The 22,898-nt window shown below is 39.3% G+C and overlaps 1 protein-coding gene across 9 annotated transcripts in view; it reads left to right on the top strand.

Moving 5' to 3' along the window:
• Positions 1–22,898, top strand: part of agrn (agrin) — a 282,408-nt gene that overhangs the window by 218,313 nt on the left and 41,197 nt on the right. For all 9 annotated transcript variants that reach the window (XM_048178733.1, XM_048178732.1, XM_048178735.1 and 6 more), the window contains 9 exons: positions 545–661; positions 2,910–3,074; positions 3,710–3,853; positions 5,272–5,396; positions 5,496–5,601; positions 13,297–13,659; positions 15,570–15,695; positions 18,029–18,156; positions 21,467–21,581. In XM_048178733.1, coding sequence (XP_048034690.1) covers positions 545–661; positions 2,910–3,074; positions 3,710–3,853; positions 5,272–5,396; positions 5,496–5,601; positions 13,297–13,659; positions 15,570–15,695; positions 18,029–18,156; positions 21,467–21,581 — 1,389 coding nt within the window. The remainder of the gene's footprint in view (positions 1–544; positions 662–2,909; positions 3,075–3,709; positions 3,854–5,271; positions 5,397–5,495; positions 5,602–13,296; positions 13,660–15,569; positions 15,696–18,028; positions 18,157–21,466; positions 21,582–22,898) is intronic.

Raw genomic sequence — 22,898 nt, 5'->3', positions numbered from 1 at the left:
CTCCGGCACAACGTTATAGTTAAACACCGCAACAAACTTCCTCCGCATGTGAGCCGGGAATGCTGGAATAGTGTAATTAGGTTATTGCGAGAGTGGACTGACATCGGCGTGTCCCGATTTGCGCTCCTGTGCATTTGCGTCCATAAATGCAGAGTCCATAAATCTTTGTTTGACACACTATGGCGTAGGTGTAAACGGCACTATCTGAGACGAGAACAAATGGAGACAACAGGCCCCAGAGAATGTGTCAAATGTCACCCACCAGACATTCGACGAGAGGTCTATTGTTTGTTTTCATGGCTGGTAATAGCATCATTTTTTCCTGATTTTGAATTGGTGTCAGGAATTGTAAATAGAATTGTTATCTGGCAGCCAGTTGCAGGCTCTCCCACCCGTGCTCCTTAAGCGATTCTTATTGTGTTGTACTAAATTGCATTTCAGCTTGGATTGTTTAGTTTAATTTGTCTTAAGGATGCTGTGGATCTCAATATGTCTCTCTCTCTCTCCCCCACCCACCCCTGTTTGCACTGTATCTTCTCTCTAGATATCATGTCAGCTCCTCCAGAGATCGTTGCCTCCCAGCACTGTAGCGAAACTGTTTACGGATGTTGTCAAGACAACAAGACCGCTGCCCTGGGTGTTGGACTGGCTGGCTGTCCAAGTATGTATTCGGTTGTTAAGTCTGATGTCACGCGGCAGCGTCTCATACCACAAGAAAACAACAAACGGTGCTAATATACACACATGATGTGGTGTAATACAATCAGAAAATTATAATCATAACCTTTATCTCCATACCAAAATCCCAGATGGCCAGACAGTGATTCATCTTATAAATCGTTAATATATTAATGTCTGTGATGCTGTGAGCATGGAGACTATTGTGTAGACTGTATTTTAAATGTTTAACTTTTAAAAATCTTAAATGTTTAAAGGTGCCCTCGAATGAAAAATTGAATTTATCTTGGCATTGTTAAACAATAGCGAAAAATGGCAGATGGAGCAATAATAACTGACATGATCCATGATATCATGATATTTTTAGTGATATTTGTAAACTGTCTTTCTAAATGTTTCGTTAGCATGTTGCTAACGTACTGTTAAATGTGGTTAAAGTTACCATCGGTTATTACTGTATTCACGGAGACAAGAGAGCCATCGCTATTTTCATTTTTAAACACTTGCAGTCTGTATAATGCATAAACACAACTTCATTCTTCATAAATCTCTCCAACAGAGTAGCATTAGCCGTTAGTCACGGAACACTATCAAACTCATTCAAAATCAGAAGTAAACAATATAACAGTATACAATACTCACATAATCCGACGCATGCATGCCGCATGCATGACGAACACTTTGTAAAGATCCATTTTGAGGGTTATATTAGCTGTGTAAACTTTGTTAAGGCACTGTTCAAGGCAAGCGCGAGCTCTGTGGGCGTGGACCACAGGATTTAAAGGGGCCGCAGCATAAAATCGGCGCGTTTATAATGATGCCCCAAAATAGGCAGTTAAAAAAATTAATTTAAAAAAATCTATGGGGTATTTTGATCTGAAACTTCACAGACACATTCAGGGGACACCTTAGACTTATATTACATCTTTTAAAAACATAATCTAGGGCACCTTTAATATGAATAAATAGGACTCATAAACGGCCGTTGAGATGGCATTCTCAAGTGAAACGAGCTGGGGCTTGGACTCAGAAACGGCGTTCCTTAAATCATGACTTAACAAGTGGATAACTGTCATGAACCATTATCTAACTAGTTCAATAGTTTGATTTAGTCATAATATGCCTGAAACACATTGGTTTTGTTGAATGAAATCAATATTTTTATTCAGTTGGGATACATTAAATTAATCAAAAATTACAGAATAGACATTTATAATGTTTCAAAATATTTCTATTTCAGATAAATATTTTTTGAACTTTCTATTCATTAAAAATCCTGAAAAAAAATGCATCAGTTTCCACAAAAATTTCGAAGCAATACAACTGTTTTCAGTATTAATAATTATAAGAAATGTTTCTTGAGAATCAAATCAGCATATTAACATAATTTCTAAAGGATCATGTGACTCTGAAGACTGGAATAATGGCTGAATGTTCAGCTTTATCATTTAAAATGTATTACAGTATAAAACATAACTGTAAATAATTAAATATTATTAAATTGTAATAATATTTTATAAAATTACTGTTTTTTTATTATTACTGTATTTTTTACTTGGTGAGCAGAAGATACTAAAAGCAGTAGTGTATGGCAGTGTATTTTTAATATTAATATCTTTATATTCATACCCATATTCCTGTTCACATATTCATATTAATAGTGCCATTAAAGGTATGTCCTACCTGCCGAGTGTTTGTAGAAGTCTCAAACACTATGTCCTGACAAGGCGCAATGTGAAAAAGCATCAAGCGATGCAGCGTAGGAGTGATATGAAGTTGGGAGAGAGCATGTTATAGGCTCATGAATATTAATTAGATGATGTAACATTTGTCCAACAGTTGCTGAAGCAAAAGAGTTTGCACTAGCCATTTTAGAAATTGAGCGTCTGTTCGTTTTATCCACTGCCACTGCTACCGGTTGATCCTGACATTTTATATGGCTATCTAGTGAATTGTTTTCTTTACAATATGGCCAAAACGGATACAGTTCTCAATAAAAATAAATATTAAAAAAAAAAGTTAATTTATCCAAAAAGTGAGTGGACAAACTTCTACTTTTAAAAGATGGGAGGACTACGGATGCCCCAATATTAGTTATTCTGGTCAATTCCAACCAGTTACTCTCATATTATGACCAATAGGTCTAATCTCATTAGTCCAAAATCTCTGAAAATTGGCGCATCCCGTCTGGTTGCGATTGTGTACCTCTAAAGGCATTTCTTTATCTTTAGGTGTGTGTCAGTGTAATCACTACGGCTCATATGGTGGCACCTGTGACCCCTCCAGCGGCCAGTGCTCCTGTAAACCCGGCGTCGGGGGACTCAAGTGCGACCGCTGCGAGCCTGGATTCTGGAACTTCCGAGGCATCGTTACAGAGAACATGAGCGGCTGCACACGTAAGCATCCCTCTTTTCTCCCTTTCCTGGTGATTTGCTTTCAGGGCATTTTCTGTTAAATGTGTTAAATGTTCCTTTCTAATCCAAAATCCGAAGTGACAACCTACTCATTTAACGTGCGGTATCCTTCGGGCCTCAAATGCGATTTCTGTCAAAACAAGCGTTTCGAGTTAAGCCTCCGAGCCACCGCGGGTAATGGGAACTGTGTGAGAGTGCAACATGGCTTGACCTATAAGTTCTGCCTACAGACCAATAACGCTCTGACACACGTATATGTGTGTTTGTACAACGCTACAAAGCCGGGGATAGAAAAACAAGGATGATTGAAACACTTTGTGCTCTGTCCCAGGGGTCCTCGGAGCATTAGCACATTCTGTAGCCACGTTCGCTCTCACCCCAGGGCTTCTTGACCCTGTTTTGAACTCCACCAGACTGCGGTCATTGACACAGAGCGAGCGCTATTGCTGTAGCTGTGGGGTCACAGATTGGAGCAGCTTCAGATTGCCTACATGCATTTGGTGGATGTGTGGATGTTTTTGTCAGAGTGAAATTGAAGAGAAAGAGACAAGGAATCTAATCAAAACTGTTCAAGCAGATAAGGCTGACAGCCCTCTCCCTCTCTCTCTCTTCATCAGCGTGTAACTGTGATGGAGTGGGCTCGGTTCGTGACGACTGTGAGCAGATGTCAGGGCTGTGCTCATGTAAGCCCGGAGTTAAGGGCATGAAATGCAACGTGTGCCCCGACGGCAGCAAGATGGGAGCCAACGGCTGTGACAAAGGTAACGCCGGGTTTTTAATTAGCACAAACCTCAGATAATCTCTCCACGATTGCACTTCTGATGCGGCTAGGTTGTGATTTTATGAATTATAATTGGGTCTGTTTTTAACGATGTTGGGTACAAGTAGAAATTATTAAAAATGACGGCGCCGGGTAATTAATAGCCTTTGTTAATTAAAAGTGCTCTGACAAATAAGGCTTCATGTTGTCAGCATCATGTTGGAACCATGGCATAGTGGAAAGCTCCCAATGGGACGTAGGTTCGAATCCGGCAATATGCATCAGATGAGGTACCATCTGAGTTATTAACACTATATCTGTACCAAATTGATTATCGCACTATATTGGTACTTTATTATTATTATTTTATATATACTGTTCATATATATATATATATATACACACATACTGTACATCAGGCAGTTCTGGCAGTTCTTAGATTACCTTTACCATCATGATACAATATTTAGCAAATCTGAAAATAAATATCCATTTCAAAATATTGCACAATATTGTATTACAGAATTATAATATTGACCATTTATTGGTTAATGGTCATAACATGAAAGTAATTTTATTTTAATACCTTTTTTTGTGTATCTAATAGTATATAATAAGATATAGATATTTGTTTTAATATCTGTCTTAAAAATGTAAATTATTTTATTTAAATAATTTATTATACTTTAGTACCTAAGGCTGAAGCTACACTATCATATACAATAACCTTTAAATTAAATAAACCTTTCATTTTCAAATAATGCTCCACTTAATACTAAGTATTTGTGGTAATTTGTGGCCTTAATTAACAAATGACTGTAAAACGATTTGTTTTGATTTATTCTACTTTCAACTGTATGCTATAATCAGATTAAATCGGTGGAGTTCAAAGTTGAATCTTCAAACACGCAGCGGGGTGACCGTGAAATGCTATCCTGATGTCACCCCCTGTGTTGGCTTGGTGAAAAATATGGAGTCACCGTCAGCTATTGACAGGAAGTGAAGAGCTTAATGAACTCAACAATCTCAGCATAGAAGTGTTCATGCAGCGTTCCTGCCAGATAAAAGCTGCCACATGAAAGTGCAGAAGAGGAATCCAGTCAATGCTGCAGGCCAGGCAGTGCAGCCCAGCGCTCTGATGTCAGAGTAAAGAGTAGACTTCTGTGGCAGGGAAGGTCCAGCTCTGCTACTGATGCAAGTCCATCTTTCTGATGAATTTCTGTGGTGGAGGTTGTAGGGTTCATATCAGAAGTGGGTTAACAAGTAGCCCACACTGAAATGACCAGAATATATTGTGTTTTGTTGATGCTGGACTGCTTAAAAACCTCAGTTTGGTGTTTGGATAGCCTTAAAAGTTCCCTTTAAGTTTTAGTATCAAATAAAGGTTGTGTATTAACCAGAGGCCAAACTATTCCACAGGACCTGAGGCACCCAAGTCCTGTGATGAGCTTGTGTGCCACTTTGGGGCATCATGTGTGGAGGTGAACGGACAGGCTCACTGTGAGTGCCCGTCGCCAGATTGTGACGAGAAGAATAAGACCAAGGTAAGTTTGCATAGGTCACAGATCCAACTTAAACTCTACAACTGCTATAATGATGAAGATTTCTTCCCTAATAATGGACATGGACATGTTTGTCGACAGGTATGTGGTTCTGATGGGGTCACCTATGCAGACCGGTGCCAGCTGAAGACCATTGCGTGCCGACAAGATAAGGAGATCACTGTGGAACATTTAGGCCAGTGCAAAGGTGAGATTAGTTGTCTATTTTTTGTATTATTGCATACAGACGTCAAGGAAAGTATGAATGATAAATTAAGAAGGTCAATGGCTCACGAACCTCAGTTTAAGATCTCATGATTCCGTTCACTGAAAAAATCATTTCCTTAATCATTGTTATTGTCTCTTTTCTAGTAGAATATATCAACATCTATAGACAAATACTTGGCAAAATTCAGAATATGCATTTTGGAATTTTTACATTTTATTGTATTGACTTCTGACAATATTTTAGTTGAATAATGTAATTTAATATTTTTAATATATTTTTATTTTATTGTTATTGTATTTCTGAGTTTAGGCAGAACGTCTTTCATGTATTTTAACAAAATTTTGTTAGGCAACAAGCAAAAAAGACAAGCGAGGTAAAATAAACAATAAAAATAAAATAATATTTCACAGAACGTTCTCTGAAAAAAGTCTTATATTAAACAATACTGCTTTACATTCTTGTTTTAAGGACGTTTAGATGTTTTAATTGGAAATTAAGAGAAAATTTCTGATTAAGGAAATTAATTTTGCACTTTTACAGGGTTTGCTGGGGCAAACTGCGTGGCCCATATGTAGGAAAGGGGTCACTAGGTGTGCAGGTGTTTTGGGGGTGGGTATGGGGGGGTTTTGATGTAGGTGGTGGATGTTCAAGGGGACAGGAAAGCTGCCTGACAGATGCTCTCCTGCAGATAGAGCCATGCTGCTTGGCTTCAGGCTGGAGTCTTTGAATCCCCTGGAACTGGGCGACATTTGAGCTGTTTGATATGCATCACCCCTGTGTGGATTAGGGGGAGTTAACTGCACAGTCTGAGCGAAGCACCTGCAATCCGGCTGCTGATGCTGTCGGGAGGCCTGCTTTGGGTAGGGCAAGCTGTGTACAGAGTAGGGCATCTCTCTCTTTCTCTCTTCAATCGTTGATCGGCTGCTCTGTGCATGTGTGGGCAAAGGGACCTGGTAGAAGGCCAAGGTTAAGACTTTCATGTCGGCTGTATGTAAGAAGCACTATGCCAGCTCACGTCAGAAGGCGCTCCGCAGAGAGCTGCTCCAAGTTCTCAAGTTTCAGTTTTATTGTCATATGCATATTCGTACAGAGTACCACAGCAATGAAATACAATGTGCCTTAGCACTCTCTCAGCACCAATCAATAAATAATATAAAATAAATGAGATAAAATAAAACTAATTTCAAACATACGCTCAAACCTCAGATGGGCATGGCACGTGGTGGACATCGCCAGCTGCCGATTCTTGGATCAAGGCCAGTGGCAGGTGCCAGACATTTTCAACAGCAGCCCATGCAGCCACTCTGTCAGACCTGTTAATGACACATAAGTGATTCAGTTTCGTTGTCACCTGCTGCAGCTTGATCTAACATGACTATATATGTTCCATTGTTTTTCATAGCTATAACCAGGTCCATATGGATTCTCTGTCAACAAAACTCATTCAAAAGTTCAGCATGTTGCTCGTTCTTGTCCTTCAACATAAAATCACACACAACCCCATTTACTTTTGTAATGCGCATTGTTGTTATTATGAATAATTCATTAGTGCATGTTATTTCAGAGGAAAAATAATCTCTTTATTTTTAATCAAAATTTGAAATTGCTCTAACTCTGAAATGTCCTTCTTTTTATGTTAATGTCACTAAGGTCATTCAGACTATTTGGTAATATTAACCAATTTTGTTTCTATTTTGTTTAGAAAAACTCACAGTCTATCTCAATTCTGGTATATAACGCTCATTATTCACTAGTGATAGACCAATAAATCAGCCAGGCTAATTAATATTTGGCCAATATATGGCAATTTTATGTGCAGATTTGCTATATTTATAAAAAATATATAAATATTATATATATATATATATATATATATATATATATATATATATATATATATATATATATACAGTACAGACCAAAAGTTTGGAACCACTAAGATTTTAATGTTTTTAAAAGAGGTTTCGTCTGCTCACCAAGGCTACATTTATTTAATTAAAAATACAGTAAAAACAGTAATATTGTGAAATATTATTACAATTTAAAATAACTGTTTTCTATTTGAATATATTTCACAAAGTAATTTATTCCTGTGATCAAAGCTGTATTTTCAGCATCATTACTCCAGTCTTCAGTGTCACATGATCCATTAGAAATCATTCTAATATGCTGATCTGCTGCTCAAGAAACATTTAATGTGTACAATTGTACAAAATATTTGTGTACAATATTTTTTTCAGGATTATTTGATGAATAGAAAGTTCAAAAGAACAGTGTTTATCTGAAATCTAATCTTTTGTAACATTATAAATGTCTTTACTGCCACTTTTGATTGATTTAATGCATCCTTGCTGAATAAAAGTATTCATTTCTTTAATTTCTTTTCAAAAAAATAAAAATAAAAATTCTTACTGACCCCAAACTTTTGAACGGTAGTGTATAATGCTACAGAAGCTTTGTATTTCAGATAAATGCTGTTCTTTTGAACTTTCTATTCATCAAGGAATCCTGAAAAAAAAAAGTACACAACTGTTTTCAACATTGAAAATAATCATAAATGTTTCTTGAGCAGCAAATCAGCATATTTTTATAAAAATGTTAATTGTATAAAAGCTTACAAATAAGCACTCATTTGCATTGTCATTTGAATTGTCTCATTTACATAGGTTTTCATTTTTGCAAGTTTACTGGCTAATGATAACAAATGAGTACATCATTTTGAGTAAATTTATTATTATTATTATATTCATTAAAAAAACATCAGTCAACCACTAATTTTCACCATCTAATCAGTTCTTGTTCAACAGCAATTCAGGTTGACTGAGCAGTTATTAGATTATGCTTTCAGTTCACATTTGGCAGATTAAATATGGGCCTGGTTATGACACAACACACCACAAACTGATGTTTAGAGATCACTATTGGACCATCATCCCTGTAGTCATTAACCAGAGCACCTCTCTGTCTTGCTTTTTTTCTTGGCGTTCCTGCCTGTATGACAATAATCCAGCTGCTATTCTAGGTTTATTCAAGGATCTGGGAGGAAGTAAAGACCAGGCTTAGGTTGGATCTTCACCAGCCTTGGGCGGAACTGGCAACAGCAGCACCATTTATTAATTTCTTCTTCGACATGTGGGGTAAAGCAGACCCGGGTTACAGACTGCTCGGCAGCCCTGAGGTGGAGGGGTTAGATCGCAAGCTCATTTCACGTGTGACTGGGTGTGAATTAGCCGAAAGCCTGCCTTTCTCTCTATATTTCTCCCGCTGATCTCTTGACGCTCTCTCATCATCAACTCTTCTTGATGACAAACGGTGCTATGAAACGCCACATGGAGTGAGTTACTCCTAATGTTGCCATAGCAGGCAGCAGATGAGGCAATCAGTGGCACATCTTGGTACATGACGCAGGGCGTTCAGGGTCTGGAATGGCTGAGAAACTTTTGGCTCATCAAGAGTCCAAGTCTTGGCTGTTCCCTGCGCTCACATATGGTGTCATCACCTGTACTCTTTCTGCAAATTGGCAGCCTACACATTAGCATATGGGACGGGCGGCTCTCGGCGGAGATGTTAGTTTTGGTTATCACTTTTGTTCTAAACAACATTTTCCGGGTTCAAAACCAGTTTATCTATGTGTCATACAACATAAAAGAATTTCCAATCATCCCTTAGTGTGTAAAAATAAAAAACTTAAAATGGAAAACCATAGGGCAAGACATTACAACAAGACTGACGTTCAAATACACCGCTTCAAAGGTCTGCTGTGATAAAATTGCTTACTAACCGTGTCTGGGCAAAGTTACATCCAATTATTCAACTTTTCTCATTACCATGTAAAGGCGGTAAACCCTGCGAGGTACTATTTACATAGGGAAAAATCCTCCCACAGGAATTATGTAGTATAACCTAGAGTTTATCCGCCTACTACGACTGTAGTACCACTGCTATAAGGACGTTTAAAACAACTTTACAGCTCAAATAACTAACAATTTGTATGTAAGGATTGATCTGTTTTAATAAAAAATGACATGAGCGTTAGTCTAAATTACTGTGATTTACCCTGTACACCTGTGGTAAGCCAGGAGCCGCTAGGGGGCCTCAAGAAGACTTAAAATGATTTAAAGCGAAAACAACAACAAAAAATATTATTTCTACTTCGGATGCACCCTCTCAACAACTTTTCTTTTTTCAGGGTTCCTTCTTTTTTTAGTATGATTTTAAAAGTGATTTCTAGGCATGAAAAATCATGTAAATTAATAAAAAATCTAGTTTTGTCCTAACTAGCCACTGCGAGTAATTTGAAATTTTGTTGATGGTTTGCCGTCTAATTCAGCGGCATCGCACTGGGTAGCCCTGCCCCTCGTTAAATCTCATTGGTTGGAAAATCTGCTCCACATACAGTAGTTTAACAATAGAGTGCCCCAGGGATGACGCATTTTTGTAGGCAAAACCCGGAAGCGAGTTAGCAATTTAGGACTTCCGGTTCCAACGCCGTAAAGTCTATGGGTTTTTTAAATGGGTTTTTGCTAAATCGCCTGAAATAAGGTCTGTGGTTAACAAAGCCTCTAAATACTTTCACGTTTTGATCTATGACATAAAACACACCAGTTATAACCCACTTGTGCTTTTTAAACTTTTACTGTGTCTTAAAATCGGCGGTTGCTAACAAGTTGCTAAAAGGGACTACTTCTTTTGGCGGGGACTTTAGACGTCATCACTAAAAACGGGACATTTGGACAGCATTTCTCATGAAAAAGTGGAAAAGTATTCATAACAGCACAGATCATAATCAGCGAGCATGTTTTTAAATAAAGTTGTTTTTTAAATACAGTTTGAGGAAGCTTGGTGGTGACGACGTTGATCCGCGACCATGGTGTGCTGTAGTCTGTTTATAGCCTACTGTTAGCCTTTTATATCTGACGACTTTATTTAGGCTTCAAAATCTATAAATGTTGTGTTAACTTGTAAAGATTATCTTGATAGACAAAACGTGTTAGTGTCATAACCCTTTGTTAAACACAGAGCTTATTTTCTGCGATTTTCCAAAAGTCTATGGGCTTTCAACCGAGGGAACCCATGCGCCACAAACTTGCGGGTTGGCCTACAAAAACACGTCCTCTGTAGTCATTGTGTTTTATCACGTGATATTTCTAATGTCAGTGTAGACAGACTTGAGGCTGGAATCATAGTCAGGTTAGGACAAGAGTTAAATTTGTTGATAGAACTTGTTTTGAATCAGAAACAATCTCCTTTACCCTTTTCATTTCTTAGTTTCTCTGCCTTTCTCTCTTCTCTCTCTGCCTCTTTCAATTTCCGCCCAAAACACACACACACGCACAATGTTGTATGAAAAGACAGAAAGCCATCTTAATAACAGCCTTTCAAGAGTAAGTATACGGCTATGCCAACTGAAGATGACAATGATTTTTGCATCTCCTAATTGTTCACCCTGCCTCTCTGAAAACCAAATGGAGCGTTAAACTTGATTAAGGCGAGCTGACTGCTCCCGTTGGCAGTTGCTCTCTTTCAGCGTACGTATTTGTGTCACAAAACCCAAAGCTGGGGCGGGTGACTCAAATCCCACACCCCAGATCTCTCTGAGCTAACGCTACGCTGAGCTCCTGAATGACAGGTGCAGCCGAGTCGAAATAAGAAAACGGATGCTGTGACAAACGGCGATAGCATCGGTGCTCTCCCGCACAAAGCTAGTGTATCTACACACTCGCCCCCACTCGCCCAGGCTGTGACAGCCGGTCTGATAGAAGTAGTATTTCTGTAAGGTATCGTATTTCACACCTCGTCAGCTACTCGCTGTTCAAATGCGAGATGATTAGCATGTAATTAAGAGCCTGCGCTAGCGTGTTATCAGGTTCCAGACCAAGCGCGGTTAGCCTGTACACAGGGGATCCGTTAAAGTTGAGCACAAAGCCACGGATGTTTGGGCGCGTGGATCCCTCGGTCCCTATTGTGGTGAAATCTAGTCTCGATTCGTCCACACCGCAGTTATTATTGTCTTCGCAATCTTTAAATATGCATCTTTGATAAAGACTCTTGCATTGGCAGTGTCTTTTTGAAGTTTGAGCTCAGCTGCTGCAGTGGAGAGGCTTGCGTGTTGACAAGGCTGCGGTGGTCGGACCGTCGACGGATGCCTTCATGAAGTGAGGGCTTCCTTTGAAGCTGCAGCTAAACCCTGCTTTTCTGCCCTATTTATATCAATCATTCATCACTAGAGGCTCTGGCTGTCTGTGATTAAAGCCTCCCTACAGGAGGGCAACATCTGAATATGTATATATAATTCATATCTACAGGCACTCTCTCACACGCAAAGCTCACTCTCTCGCAGATCAACCGTATTCTGCAGTCTCAAACCCAGTAGTATATAAACACTTCTGGTCAAGAGTCTGTGTAATGATCGGTTTAAGCTTGCGGAAAATGTAGCTTTTAAAAACCTCAAAGAATCACATCAGAAAGATGCAGTGCAGCAACCCAGTTCTTCTACATGTGCAGTTCATTAGTTTTGTGGATAATTTAAAGGGATAGTGCACCCAAAAATTAAGGTTCTGTCATTATTTTTTCCACTCTTGTGTCATTCCAAACCTGTTAGGAAAGGGTTGAAGAATATTTTGGCCACACAATAGTTTGTGTGTAGAACAGATAAAAATTTAGTTTACTTAACCTCATGTTGTTGCTAGCCTGGGGTGCGTTTCCCGAAAGCATCGTTAGTCAACTATGGTCGTAAGTCCCATTGAACTCTATTGGTAATGACGGAACTCATGACCATAGTTTGCTTTGGGAAACGCACCCCTGTATGACTTTCTTTGGTGGAACATAAAAGAAGATATTTTGAGAAATGTCTCGTTGATAAAACCGTTTCCACCAAGAAAAAAAGTTTGAGAGTGAGTAAATGATGACAGAGTTTTCATTTTGTGTGAACTTTCCCTTTGCAAGTCATTATTCACCGAAAATCTTGACAATCCACTCTAGCTCTCCAAGGCATGTTCATTAGAGTTTATGATACTAGACTGAAGTCAGACCTTTTCTATAATTTGGTTCATTCAGTTTACAGAACCATTCAGAATTGTTCATTTGTGACTAGGAATATATTAGTCGTTAAGACCATTTTATTGTGCTTTTGTGCCATTTTTTTTTTTTTTTAAGTTTGAAAGCTGTATTCATTGTAATTGCATGGAAAAGAGCAACCAGGGCATTAATTCAAAATCTCTCCTTTTTGTTCTACAAAAGAAAGAAATTCATACAGGTTTGGAACAACATGAGGTGTGAGTAAATGACAAAATATTCATTTTTGGGTGAACTAATCCTTTAAGGCTAAGCCCTTGTTGTCTGACTACAAAAGAGGCTCCTTGCAGGTGTTCAGATGTTGGGGCGTAATGAAGCTTAAGTGATATGATTGAAACACGATGCTTTTTGCAGGCAGGAGTGGGTTTATTCCTGGTGTTTCCATGCATCTGATTTTGATATGAATCTGTGAGACATACAAAGCATTGCTCCGGATAAGGATGCCCTGCTGAGACCATGCTGAAGCTTTATTTTGTTGTTCTTTTAATGGCAAAGAGGAAGGGGTGGGAGGGTGTAGGTAGAATTCAAAGGTGAGAAACAAGGCTTACAGAAACATTTCCATCTATGCTTACCCATCATTCCATTCCTGCTTTCTCCCAGAATCCATTGAGCAGACGGCCAAACCCACCCCCTTCCCAACCACCCACCGCACCACCCCTCCCACCGCTCACGTCAAGACCACCAAACAGCGCCATGGCCACCCCACCACCACCACCACTTCAAGCATTCTCAAGGATCCGGACAGATTCGTGGTGGAGGCACTGCCTCCACCTAGGGTGGACGAGGCAGGAATAAACTTCAGCTCTTTCACCACCCACCGCCCCACCACACCCTACAAACCACCCCGCACCTCATCCCCATCCGTGGACTCCAGCCCTTACTTTGAGGAGTCGGGCAGTGGAGAGCCCAGTGGGGACGACGAGATGGTGAGCGGAATGGAGGAGAGCGGAGAAGAGCCACTTGGTAATGCATTCACCATAATCTTTCAGTCATAAGGGGTTTAGGCATAATTGTCAAGAACAGATGACAAGAGATGATGAAATTCTCCTTTGTATGGGCTGACCTTGTGTGTGAGATGACCTCTTCTCGAATTGTAATGGCATATCAATTTAACATTGTACATTATCTCAGCAGCCATTATGTGAGAGGTTTTGACACCTGACATCCAACTGCTAAGTGAGCAATTTCATTTGGAATCACTTCAGTGAATAATTCACCAAAATGACTGGTTTTTAACGTGGCCTAACCTTATAAGTAAGCCTCTTCTAAAGGCCATTTCGGGTGCAGTCGATGCAATGCCTGTTCCTTTCTCTCCTCTGAGCTGTTCTTGCATAATCTGTATTGGTCAGGAACAGAACTCAAGTACATAGACTGTACATTTAAAGACCCCTTGAAATTATTTGGCTTTTTTTTTTTTACTGTGTTGATGTATTTGCTATTGAAACAGTAAGTTGGGGTGGGACAGATCAAATGGTTCTAAAAAGACAATGGCTTTTAGTTCAGTGGTTCTCAGTTGGTTTTACCTCAGGACATAGATTGTACATTGGCAGCCCAACACATTACAAAAATGGTTTAAAGTGAACAAAAGGTGTCTTTAAAAAAAAAAAAACATGTGAATACATATATATTCGTGTGTGTTTGTGTGCACTTAATTCCTTCCCATAGATGACAACAACAAAGACATTTTCAGAATGAATAAATTCCAACTGCTACCTTGACAACCATTTTTAAAATATATTACATTGGTTATTAAAGAAAGTATGATGTTAACACAGTCGAAGACTCAGATAATCCTTAGCTGGATTGCCTTCCTCCAACTAACAATAGCAAGTCACTACAAATAGGGGCATTTGTAATACCATAGGGAAAGTTGTAATTCTAAAGAGCATTTTAGACAAAAAAATTATCAAATTTTAACAATGGCTCCAATAGCTGGCTAACCTTTAATTTTATTCTCCACTACAGTCCCCTTTAAAATTATAGCGTCTTGGTTGACATACAAGTGACAAATCCTTCAATCCCTCCATTTGTTTTTGTGCCCTTCACCACCATAATACATAAAGTAGACCAGCTATTTTTATTCAGCTAATGCTAGCTCTACAGACACACTGTTTAACTGCCTGAAATGGTATAAGAGAGAGCAGCAGGGCATCAGATTTATTCTCTTGTCACTGTTGGACCGGAGCGCTCTTTGACACAGGACACATGAAGTCTGTCTGACACCGGAGTGGGAGGCATCTCTTGAGACTTTCTGATGACTTTCTGCCTCCCAGTGAACCAATAGCCTGTAAGGCTGAAGCAGTGTGGTGGCCAGCATTGCACCTCAGGGGCAGCGGCTCATAAATTTGCCCACAGATGCAATGAAATGACATCCATGGATGCTCTCCAGATCTATGCCAAAAGTCATTTTCCACCACTCACTATCTCGTTCACACACTGCCTCTCTCATACTCACAGAGCCCTTGAACATCTGACGGCTTTATGGCTTGTTTGGCAAGCAGGAGATATTTTGCTCCAACCCACACTCCTAATCTTCAGTATATATACTTGTAGGTGTGAGACTGGCTCCATAGCCAAGACAGTTTTAACAAGCTATTGTTAGGGTTTGCATAATGAGCATCTAAAAAGTAGGAATACATCAAGAAAAAGATGTAAAAGTCATTTTGCAACTGCTCGCAGATTGTTTACAGCAAATCAAAGTGTCAACCATAGAGCCGTCTGCCTCTGTAATTATTTACACCATAATTTTCCTTCTCCGCAACGTGACATGTTAATTGTTTTTGCAATCATACAAACATAGAGATATCAATTTAAACTAGAAGCTTAAAATTCTAGAAATCCTGCTTGTGTGACGTCTTCATCTCTCACTTCAGGTACAACAGTAGCAACTACCACTATTCCCACAGTCGAGGAGCGGTCCTCCTGTGACAACACACCTTTCGGCTGCTGTCCCGACGGGAAGACGGCTGCCATCAGCTCTGAGGGAACAAACTGCCCCTGTAAGTTCTCATCAGTCACTCTCCACCAAGTTTCGCCTATTTTATGCAGTACTACAGATAATAGCACGTGTTCATTTATTAACTGTGTGACTAAGCCGCCTACAGCGATATTCTTTTTATCCTGAAAGACTGAGAGGATGGTGAGGAGGAGGAGGAGTTGGTAATGACAGGGGAAACTACATTTTGTGAGCATATATTATCTCAGACGTACCGTATGGATGTTGGTTTTGTATGCCCAGGTTCCAAAATGAGCACTTACAATGCAGAAAAATGCAAATAACCTTTACTTTAATATGTGTTTAGTATCAGTGTTGAAGGCTGCTTAAAATTTTGTGGAAACCATGATAATATATTTTTCATTATTCTGTGATGAATAGAAAAGAACAGCATTTATTTGAAATAGAAATATTTTGTAACATTGTAAATGTCACTTTTGATCAATTTAATGTGTCCTGACTGATTAAAAGTATTATTTAAAAAAATCATACTAACCCCAAACCTTTGAACAGTAGTGTATATAAATAGTTTATTTTGGACCCTGAGTATGCCAGATGCAGGGGTGCAGGTTCCGTGTCAGTAGCCGTAGCAAATGGATAAACCAATTGTACAAAATGTATTCTGACTGGCATCAGACCAGATGCGCCAATATATACGCACAAACCTTTTTCTCACACCAGCCCCATCTGTTTTATAAGAGCAGAAATTACACACAATAGAGACTAATCAATACACGACAGGCAGGCAGAAGCAGGCAGATGTTTTGTGTTCTCTGTATGGGAACACTAGGTCAAGTGCTCACGTCTTTTCTCATATCCGTCAGCCGAGTCTCGTAACTCCCCACCGTTTATTGGCGATGTGTCACAGCGGCCGGGAGCGAGGGCACTGATGTCCATTGCGTTCAGTCTCTGCTGTCAGCTCGAGCTCTCCCCATGTCTCTCAAGCACTAAGTAAAGGACAACTCCCCATCATATCAAGGTGTTTAACTGAAAGCTGAGAACAGCAAACAGTGCAGTTTACCCTTTGTTGCCTGAATGTGATGTTAGAGAGGGGAATAATGCCTCCCTAATGAAAACCTGTTTAACTAAGTTATTTTCCAGTACTCAAATGATACTAAATTCTTTGGTGTTTATTCTATATGGAGCAATTCCAAGCCTATGATTTAAACTAGGGCGCTTAGATGCCTCTACCCCAACCCTCTGCATCAAAGTTCAAATGTTTGTTAAGAATAAGTTAGCATATCTAGTGTAAATTCAAATGATATAGCTCATTGTACGACAGAAAGCCATCTGGATGCTTTGTAACCAAGATAAGGACATGTGCTGGATGTGACAAGTACATGCTAGAAATGATGAACTATAGCCATATTGTGGTGGACAGTTTTGGACTTTAATTTAAATCCACATCTAAAGCCTGATTTCTCCACGTCTTTGCGCTCCGTGGGAAAATCCTGTCCTCAGATGTTTCCGATTTAGAATCTGATCGCTGTTTCCCTCAATCTCTCTTCACATTCAAATCTCCCCCATTTGCTCCTTTTTGAAAGTCCCATCAGATACGAGGTGATGTGTGTCTGTGCAAAAAGACCCTTATCATGCAGTTTTAACCAGCTTCTGTCAGTCACTCGTTCCTGGGATTAGAAGACAATTACGGCTATCTTTCACGATAATCATACAAGTGCTTTTCCCGGTCCCAGCCAAGCTGGAGCCTGGCCGGCATGATTGATTTGGGCAATTTGTTCAGCTGATTACATGCTGCACAGTACCCAGCATCAGGCCCGCTCCCCGCTCTCCTTCAGTCGTTTATTCATTATTTATTTCTCTCCGTCATGTAAAACCAAGCCTCTGATCCTCTATCGCTCTTTACGCTTATTAGTGTCAATGAGAAAGGTCAGCAATAACCTTAAAGCAATGTTTAATGATGACCCCAACCCTAGTCGGGACTTATGAAAGTGTCTTTTAACCTAATATTTGTGATATATTGTGCCGTGTATGTAAGTGTTGCTGTCTAACTGATCTTTCTCCACTCAGTCCTCCATGCCAGCTTTTGGGAAGAGTCTCGGTCTGGTAAACTCCAGTCCATCCTCCCTTCCAAGCCCCTCTTTCTGTCCCTGTCGTCCATACTTTCACATACTTTTCTATACCTCCACCTCCACTGCAAACAAACCTCTCTTTCCCCACTCAATGAACCCCACAACTAACCCCACAAAGGCTCCATCACTAATTTACAGACTGGCATTGCACCAACCACAAGTGTGTGTAGCTGAGTGTGGATCTGTGCCTTTCTTTCTTTTACAATCTTTTATGTAACCAAATGTGCTTCCCTGCCTTGTCCCACAGCTACCATGCGTTTCAGCGGCTTCCTGCACCTGGACAAGGTAGAGGGTCAGGAGATCTTCTACACGCCTGAGATGGAGGACCCCAAATCGGAGCTGTTCGGTGAAACGGCCCGGAGCATCGAGAGTGCTGTGAGTGGTGTAGCTAAAACTTTTGCTTGAGTTCACTTTCAGTTCAGCTTTGAAAAGAAGTTCAGGTTTCGGTTACAGTTTCTTTTATATATATATATATATATATATATATATATATATATATATATATATATATATATATATATATACAAAACAACATAAGTTTTATGCCACATTGGTGCTGCTACATTTCTCAGTAGTGTGGCAGTAGCTCAGCTGTTTTCACAATATTGTAGCTTTTCATGTTACTGCTTTTTTCTTTCCAAAAAGTAACTGAAACTTGATTGAAGATTAGCTTCTTGTTTATCACAGGTTCTTTTCTTGTTTGTATCGGCCTTTTATTTTTCAATCCAGTCTCTTTACTCTTGAGGTTGACCCCTTGGGAATGAATGCGGAATCAATTGCGATAATTGGTGGAATTATCCAGTGGAACAGGTTGAATACGTCTTTGAAAAAAAACATGTCTGTTGTTCTGACAGTCTCTAGAAAAGCAATGCATTAGCATACAAATAAAATACAGACACTTGATTTTGAAGTGTGATCAACGCAAATCCCATTATAGCATCCAGCACTCAAAACTGTCCAGATGCTAAATATAGCCTAGTGGAGGTCACCTTACCAACATTTCAGTAGCCCATGCCAATACTAGTGAAATACTTCACAATACTTTATTAATTTCAATAGCACAGCAAAAGCTAATGTGCTAAGGTGGTTATTTGCACAGTGAAATATTAGTTTAAATATAAACAAATTACATTAAAACAACGGCATGTAGCTGTCAAGTACTTCTCAATTAATTAAACATTTCTTCAAATTGAATTTAGTGAGAGTTTTTTCTTGTTAATATTTTTCCATTTTTTTTAAACAATATTTTTGTTGTTAATACTTTGCCAAAATGACCCCTTTTTTCTCATTCAAGTATTATAACAATTTATTTTAAATATTTATGGTATGACAAAGCAGGAATAGGGGAACAAAACAAAAAAATAGACAATATAGTATAATATAGAGGTTCTCAACTCTGGCCCTCGGGATCCACTTTCCTGTAGAGTTTACCTCCAACCCTAATCTGACAAACCTGAAGCTAATCAAACCAAAGCTAATCAAGGTCTTCAGGCTTACTAAGCTGCATCCGAAAGCTGAAAACTGCTGCCTTCGGAGGATGAATTCTAAAGCAGGAAGGCATAAAGGAACTTCCAAATCCAGTACCTTCTTCTGATAAATTTTTGAAGGCTGTATAGATGTATCCTTCGCTGCCTTTGATATCCCACAATCCTGTGCCTTCCATTCCATGACAGTTGAGCAAAAAAATAAAGATGGCATCTGAAAGTTGAGGATGGTGGTCAGTTTCTGTGTAATTTTTTACCTTTTTGACCAACATTTTCTGCTTTTGATGCTATTTCTACCAAGAAATGACCACTATAGTAATTAAATATTCATTTAGTTATCACCAAAGCTGGTTTTATTTTGTTATAGATCATTTACTCTGCCTCAGAAGCCTGATCAAAATCAGTTTTCAATGAGGTGAAGTAATAATAGTAATAGTGAGAAAATGCACAGAATAAAAAAGTAGTTTCTTATTATTTTACTATTAGTTTTATAAAATTATAGTAACTATTAATCTTTTTTAAGAATTTTATTTTTATATTTTAACTTGTTATATTTTTATATTTATAGTTTTTATTTAAGAAAAAATGGATTTTATTTTTAGAAATTTTATGTGCTTCGTCATTTTTATTAGTTTTTAGATTTTTCTAAAATTTCTATTTAGCTTTAATTTATTTTTAAGTTTTAGTAATTAACACTTATAACACTTTAACTTATATTTATTTCATTTAGTTGCCAAGTCTACATTTCTTTTTTTTAAGTTGTTCATCTAATATTTATATTTTATTGTATTTCAGCTTTATTTCAAGTACCCAAAAACAATTAATAATAGTTTTAGTTTCAGTTAACAATATCATCACTGGATGGTGTCTTGGCATCATCAACGTACCAATACTTTTGACATCTGCACACTACCTGCTGGCAACTGCTGAAGAAGCTGGCGATTTGTTTTCGGCTTGTTAACCCATTTTGGGCGTGTCTGGAATGAAGGGCAGTACGATAATGAGTTCCACTTATCACTCTAATGTTAGCTAGTGCTGTGACCGAGATTCCCGACAGGGACTAAGCGAGGATGTAATCAGCCTTTCTCTACCAGCGTTCCGTCTGACACAGAAAGCTAATCCCCCATACTTCACTCTCTTGTTCTGTGAAGTCCAAATCTCAAATGGGGCCATGGGCAGAACAGAGCCAGCAATTTAAATGGTTTCATTGGCTTTGAGCGTGCCCTAATCCCACATCTCCTCTGTGCATGATGCCCCAGGTTCAGCAGAACACCTCCTCTCATTCACGCATTTATATCTCCACCACATCTTTTCCTTCACTTGATTTCAGCCCTGTCTGCTAGACTCTGTGTAAGCAGATTCTGAGGATAGAGCGGCCAGTTTCTGGGTCACTGTGTCCATCCGGCTGTGCCGGGCAGCCTGGTTTTGTTAGGGGTCTCTCCGGTGAAGCTTGAAGGGAGAGAGCATCTCCTCTCTTTTCTTGCCCAGCATGGATCCAAATGTACATTGAACTCACAGAGGGTCGGCCTAGAGGCAAAAGCCATTATGTCTGTGACAACTCTGTACGCTTTTCCGAATTCAAGTGCAGCTGTGAATGAAAAGAGTGAAGAAGGAAAATACAAGGCCCTTGGGTGACTTGAATGGGGTACTCAGCGGACCTCCTGCTGAGGCTCTCTAACAGTGTGCACACACGTCAGAAAGCACAAAGCGGTTTGTGAATCGATTGAGTGCATTCTAATTGTAAACCACTTCTCGTCTGTTCTAGTTTTGACCAATTAGGTGCACCAAAGTGAATTTTGTTTCGGTGAAACGGTCTTTGTGTAGATATTCACGACTAATATTAGTGACTGAGCTCCTCTCACGTTGCAACAAATCTGTGAAAACTTTCCTATGTGTACCGAAATAGAAACTAAGCCGATTCTAAATGGGCAGTGTTGTAACCTGACATTTACTGCTGACTTCGAAACTTGTTCATGTAATTACTCCGGCGCTGTAGTTAAATGTCAATTTGTGCACCGAGACCCGATGGGGTTCAGTAGAGTTTTTCCACTGACACACTTTCTCATCTTGTGGAGGAATTTGGTGTTAACGAGAACTAGATCAGCATATCGAGCTTATTACCAGTTTCACACACTGCACTTGGGGCATTTAGTTCTTTGTTTTTCTCTGTCTCACTTTCTCTCTGCTTTTATTTTCTTCAGCTGAATGAGTTGTTCCGCAAGTCAGATGTCCAGAAAGACTTCGAGAGTGTCCGTGTGAAGAATCTGGCCCCCAGCAACTCCATAATAGCCTTTGTCGAGGCTCACTTTGACCCAGGTAAAGTTACACCAAAGGTTGTTCTTAACGATTGTTTACTCAAAAAGATTCAAAAAGACTCAGTTACCAAAATAATCAATCTGCACAAACTTGGCCGCAAAATTAGCACTGATCACAGTATGGATACTGTAATCCTTGATCTTGTGTAACGGGGGCCATAAAGAGGTTCATGTTTCCCATGCCGCTCGACGCTGGTTTGAATCCCGCTTGGGACATTGCAGGTAGGACATTGGTGCCATGACCCGGATGGGAGAAAGGTTTAGGAGTGTAAAGTAAACCTCACTCCCCAGGCCTTAAGAGGTATACTAGCAACTGACACTAAGGGCTGTGGTGTTTAGCATCCTTGTTAGCACACCCACATCCCATGCCAGTTTATGCTGGTTTGAATCCTGCTCAGAGCAGTGCATGTAGGTCCAGTTACGTTGGTGCCGTGACCCGGGTGGGATTGAGGTTTAGGGGAGTGAGTGTAACAGGCCCCAATTAGTTGGAGCTGTGCAGAAACCTCAAACCCCTTAGCATTCCTGTCTCCCATGCCGGTTGACGCTGGTTCAGATTCCACTCAGAGTGGAGTGGGTAGGACCAGTAACATTTACAGACTTGAAAGTTTCTGTAGCTCAACCATTAGAGTATGTCTAGCATGCTATTCTGCGACTGTACAACATCAATACACTATCCAGGCTTTTTAAAATGCAGAAAGTGCACTTGACTACAGGGCACATCTGGACACATTCCCAGTTACAACGCTTTTCTCCATCATTTTGTGACCATTTGCTTAATAACAGTTGCCATGATCAATAAAAAATAACAAACATCTCTCTTAAATAAAATTACGTTTACTGCCAACTTTGACTGATAATAGTAAACGTTTAATTAAATAAAATAAAAATCATTTTTAACTTGATTAGCCTACTTTTAATGGACAATGCGGTTTGTTTGCAAGGAAAGACTGTGCCTTAATTTAAACATTTCAGTGCATTTATCTGGATTAAATGAGATTGCATGTGCTTAGTGAAGACTGAGGTTTTTGCACTGAAATACTGCACTGTTTAGTGAAATTGCCCCTCAGTATTCTTTATTATCTGTCTTCCCCACGTCTTTCCTTATCCTGTTTTTGTTTATTTTCTTTTTTCAAGCTGCTTCTCGTTTATTTCTGAAGCAGCTCTACCACACAAAGCACAAAGTCCGACTTATACCCTCCCCTCACATCAAAATTCCCTCAGTCTGCGCTCCTTTAGAAACATGCCTACGGCAAGAAATAAAAAGCACATAAAAACTCCCTTGTATGTTTGAAGAAAATAATAATTCAACAGCAGAATA

The sequence above is a fragment of the Megalobrama amblycephala genome, linkage group LG24, assembly GCF_018812025.1.
Source record: "Megalobrama amblycephala isolate DHTTF-2021 linkage group LG24, ASM1881202v1, whole genome shotgun sequence".
NCBI classification, from domain to species: domain Eukaryota; kingdom Metazoa; phylum Chordata; class Actinopteri; order Cypriniformes; family Xenocyprididae; genus Megalobrama; species Megalobrama amblycephala.
This window is presented reverse-complemented; position numbering and strand designations above follow the sequence as displayed.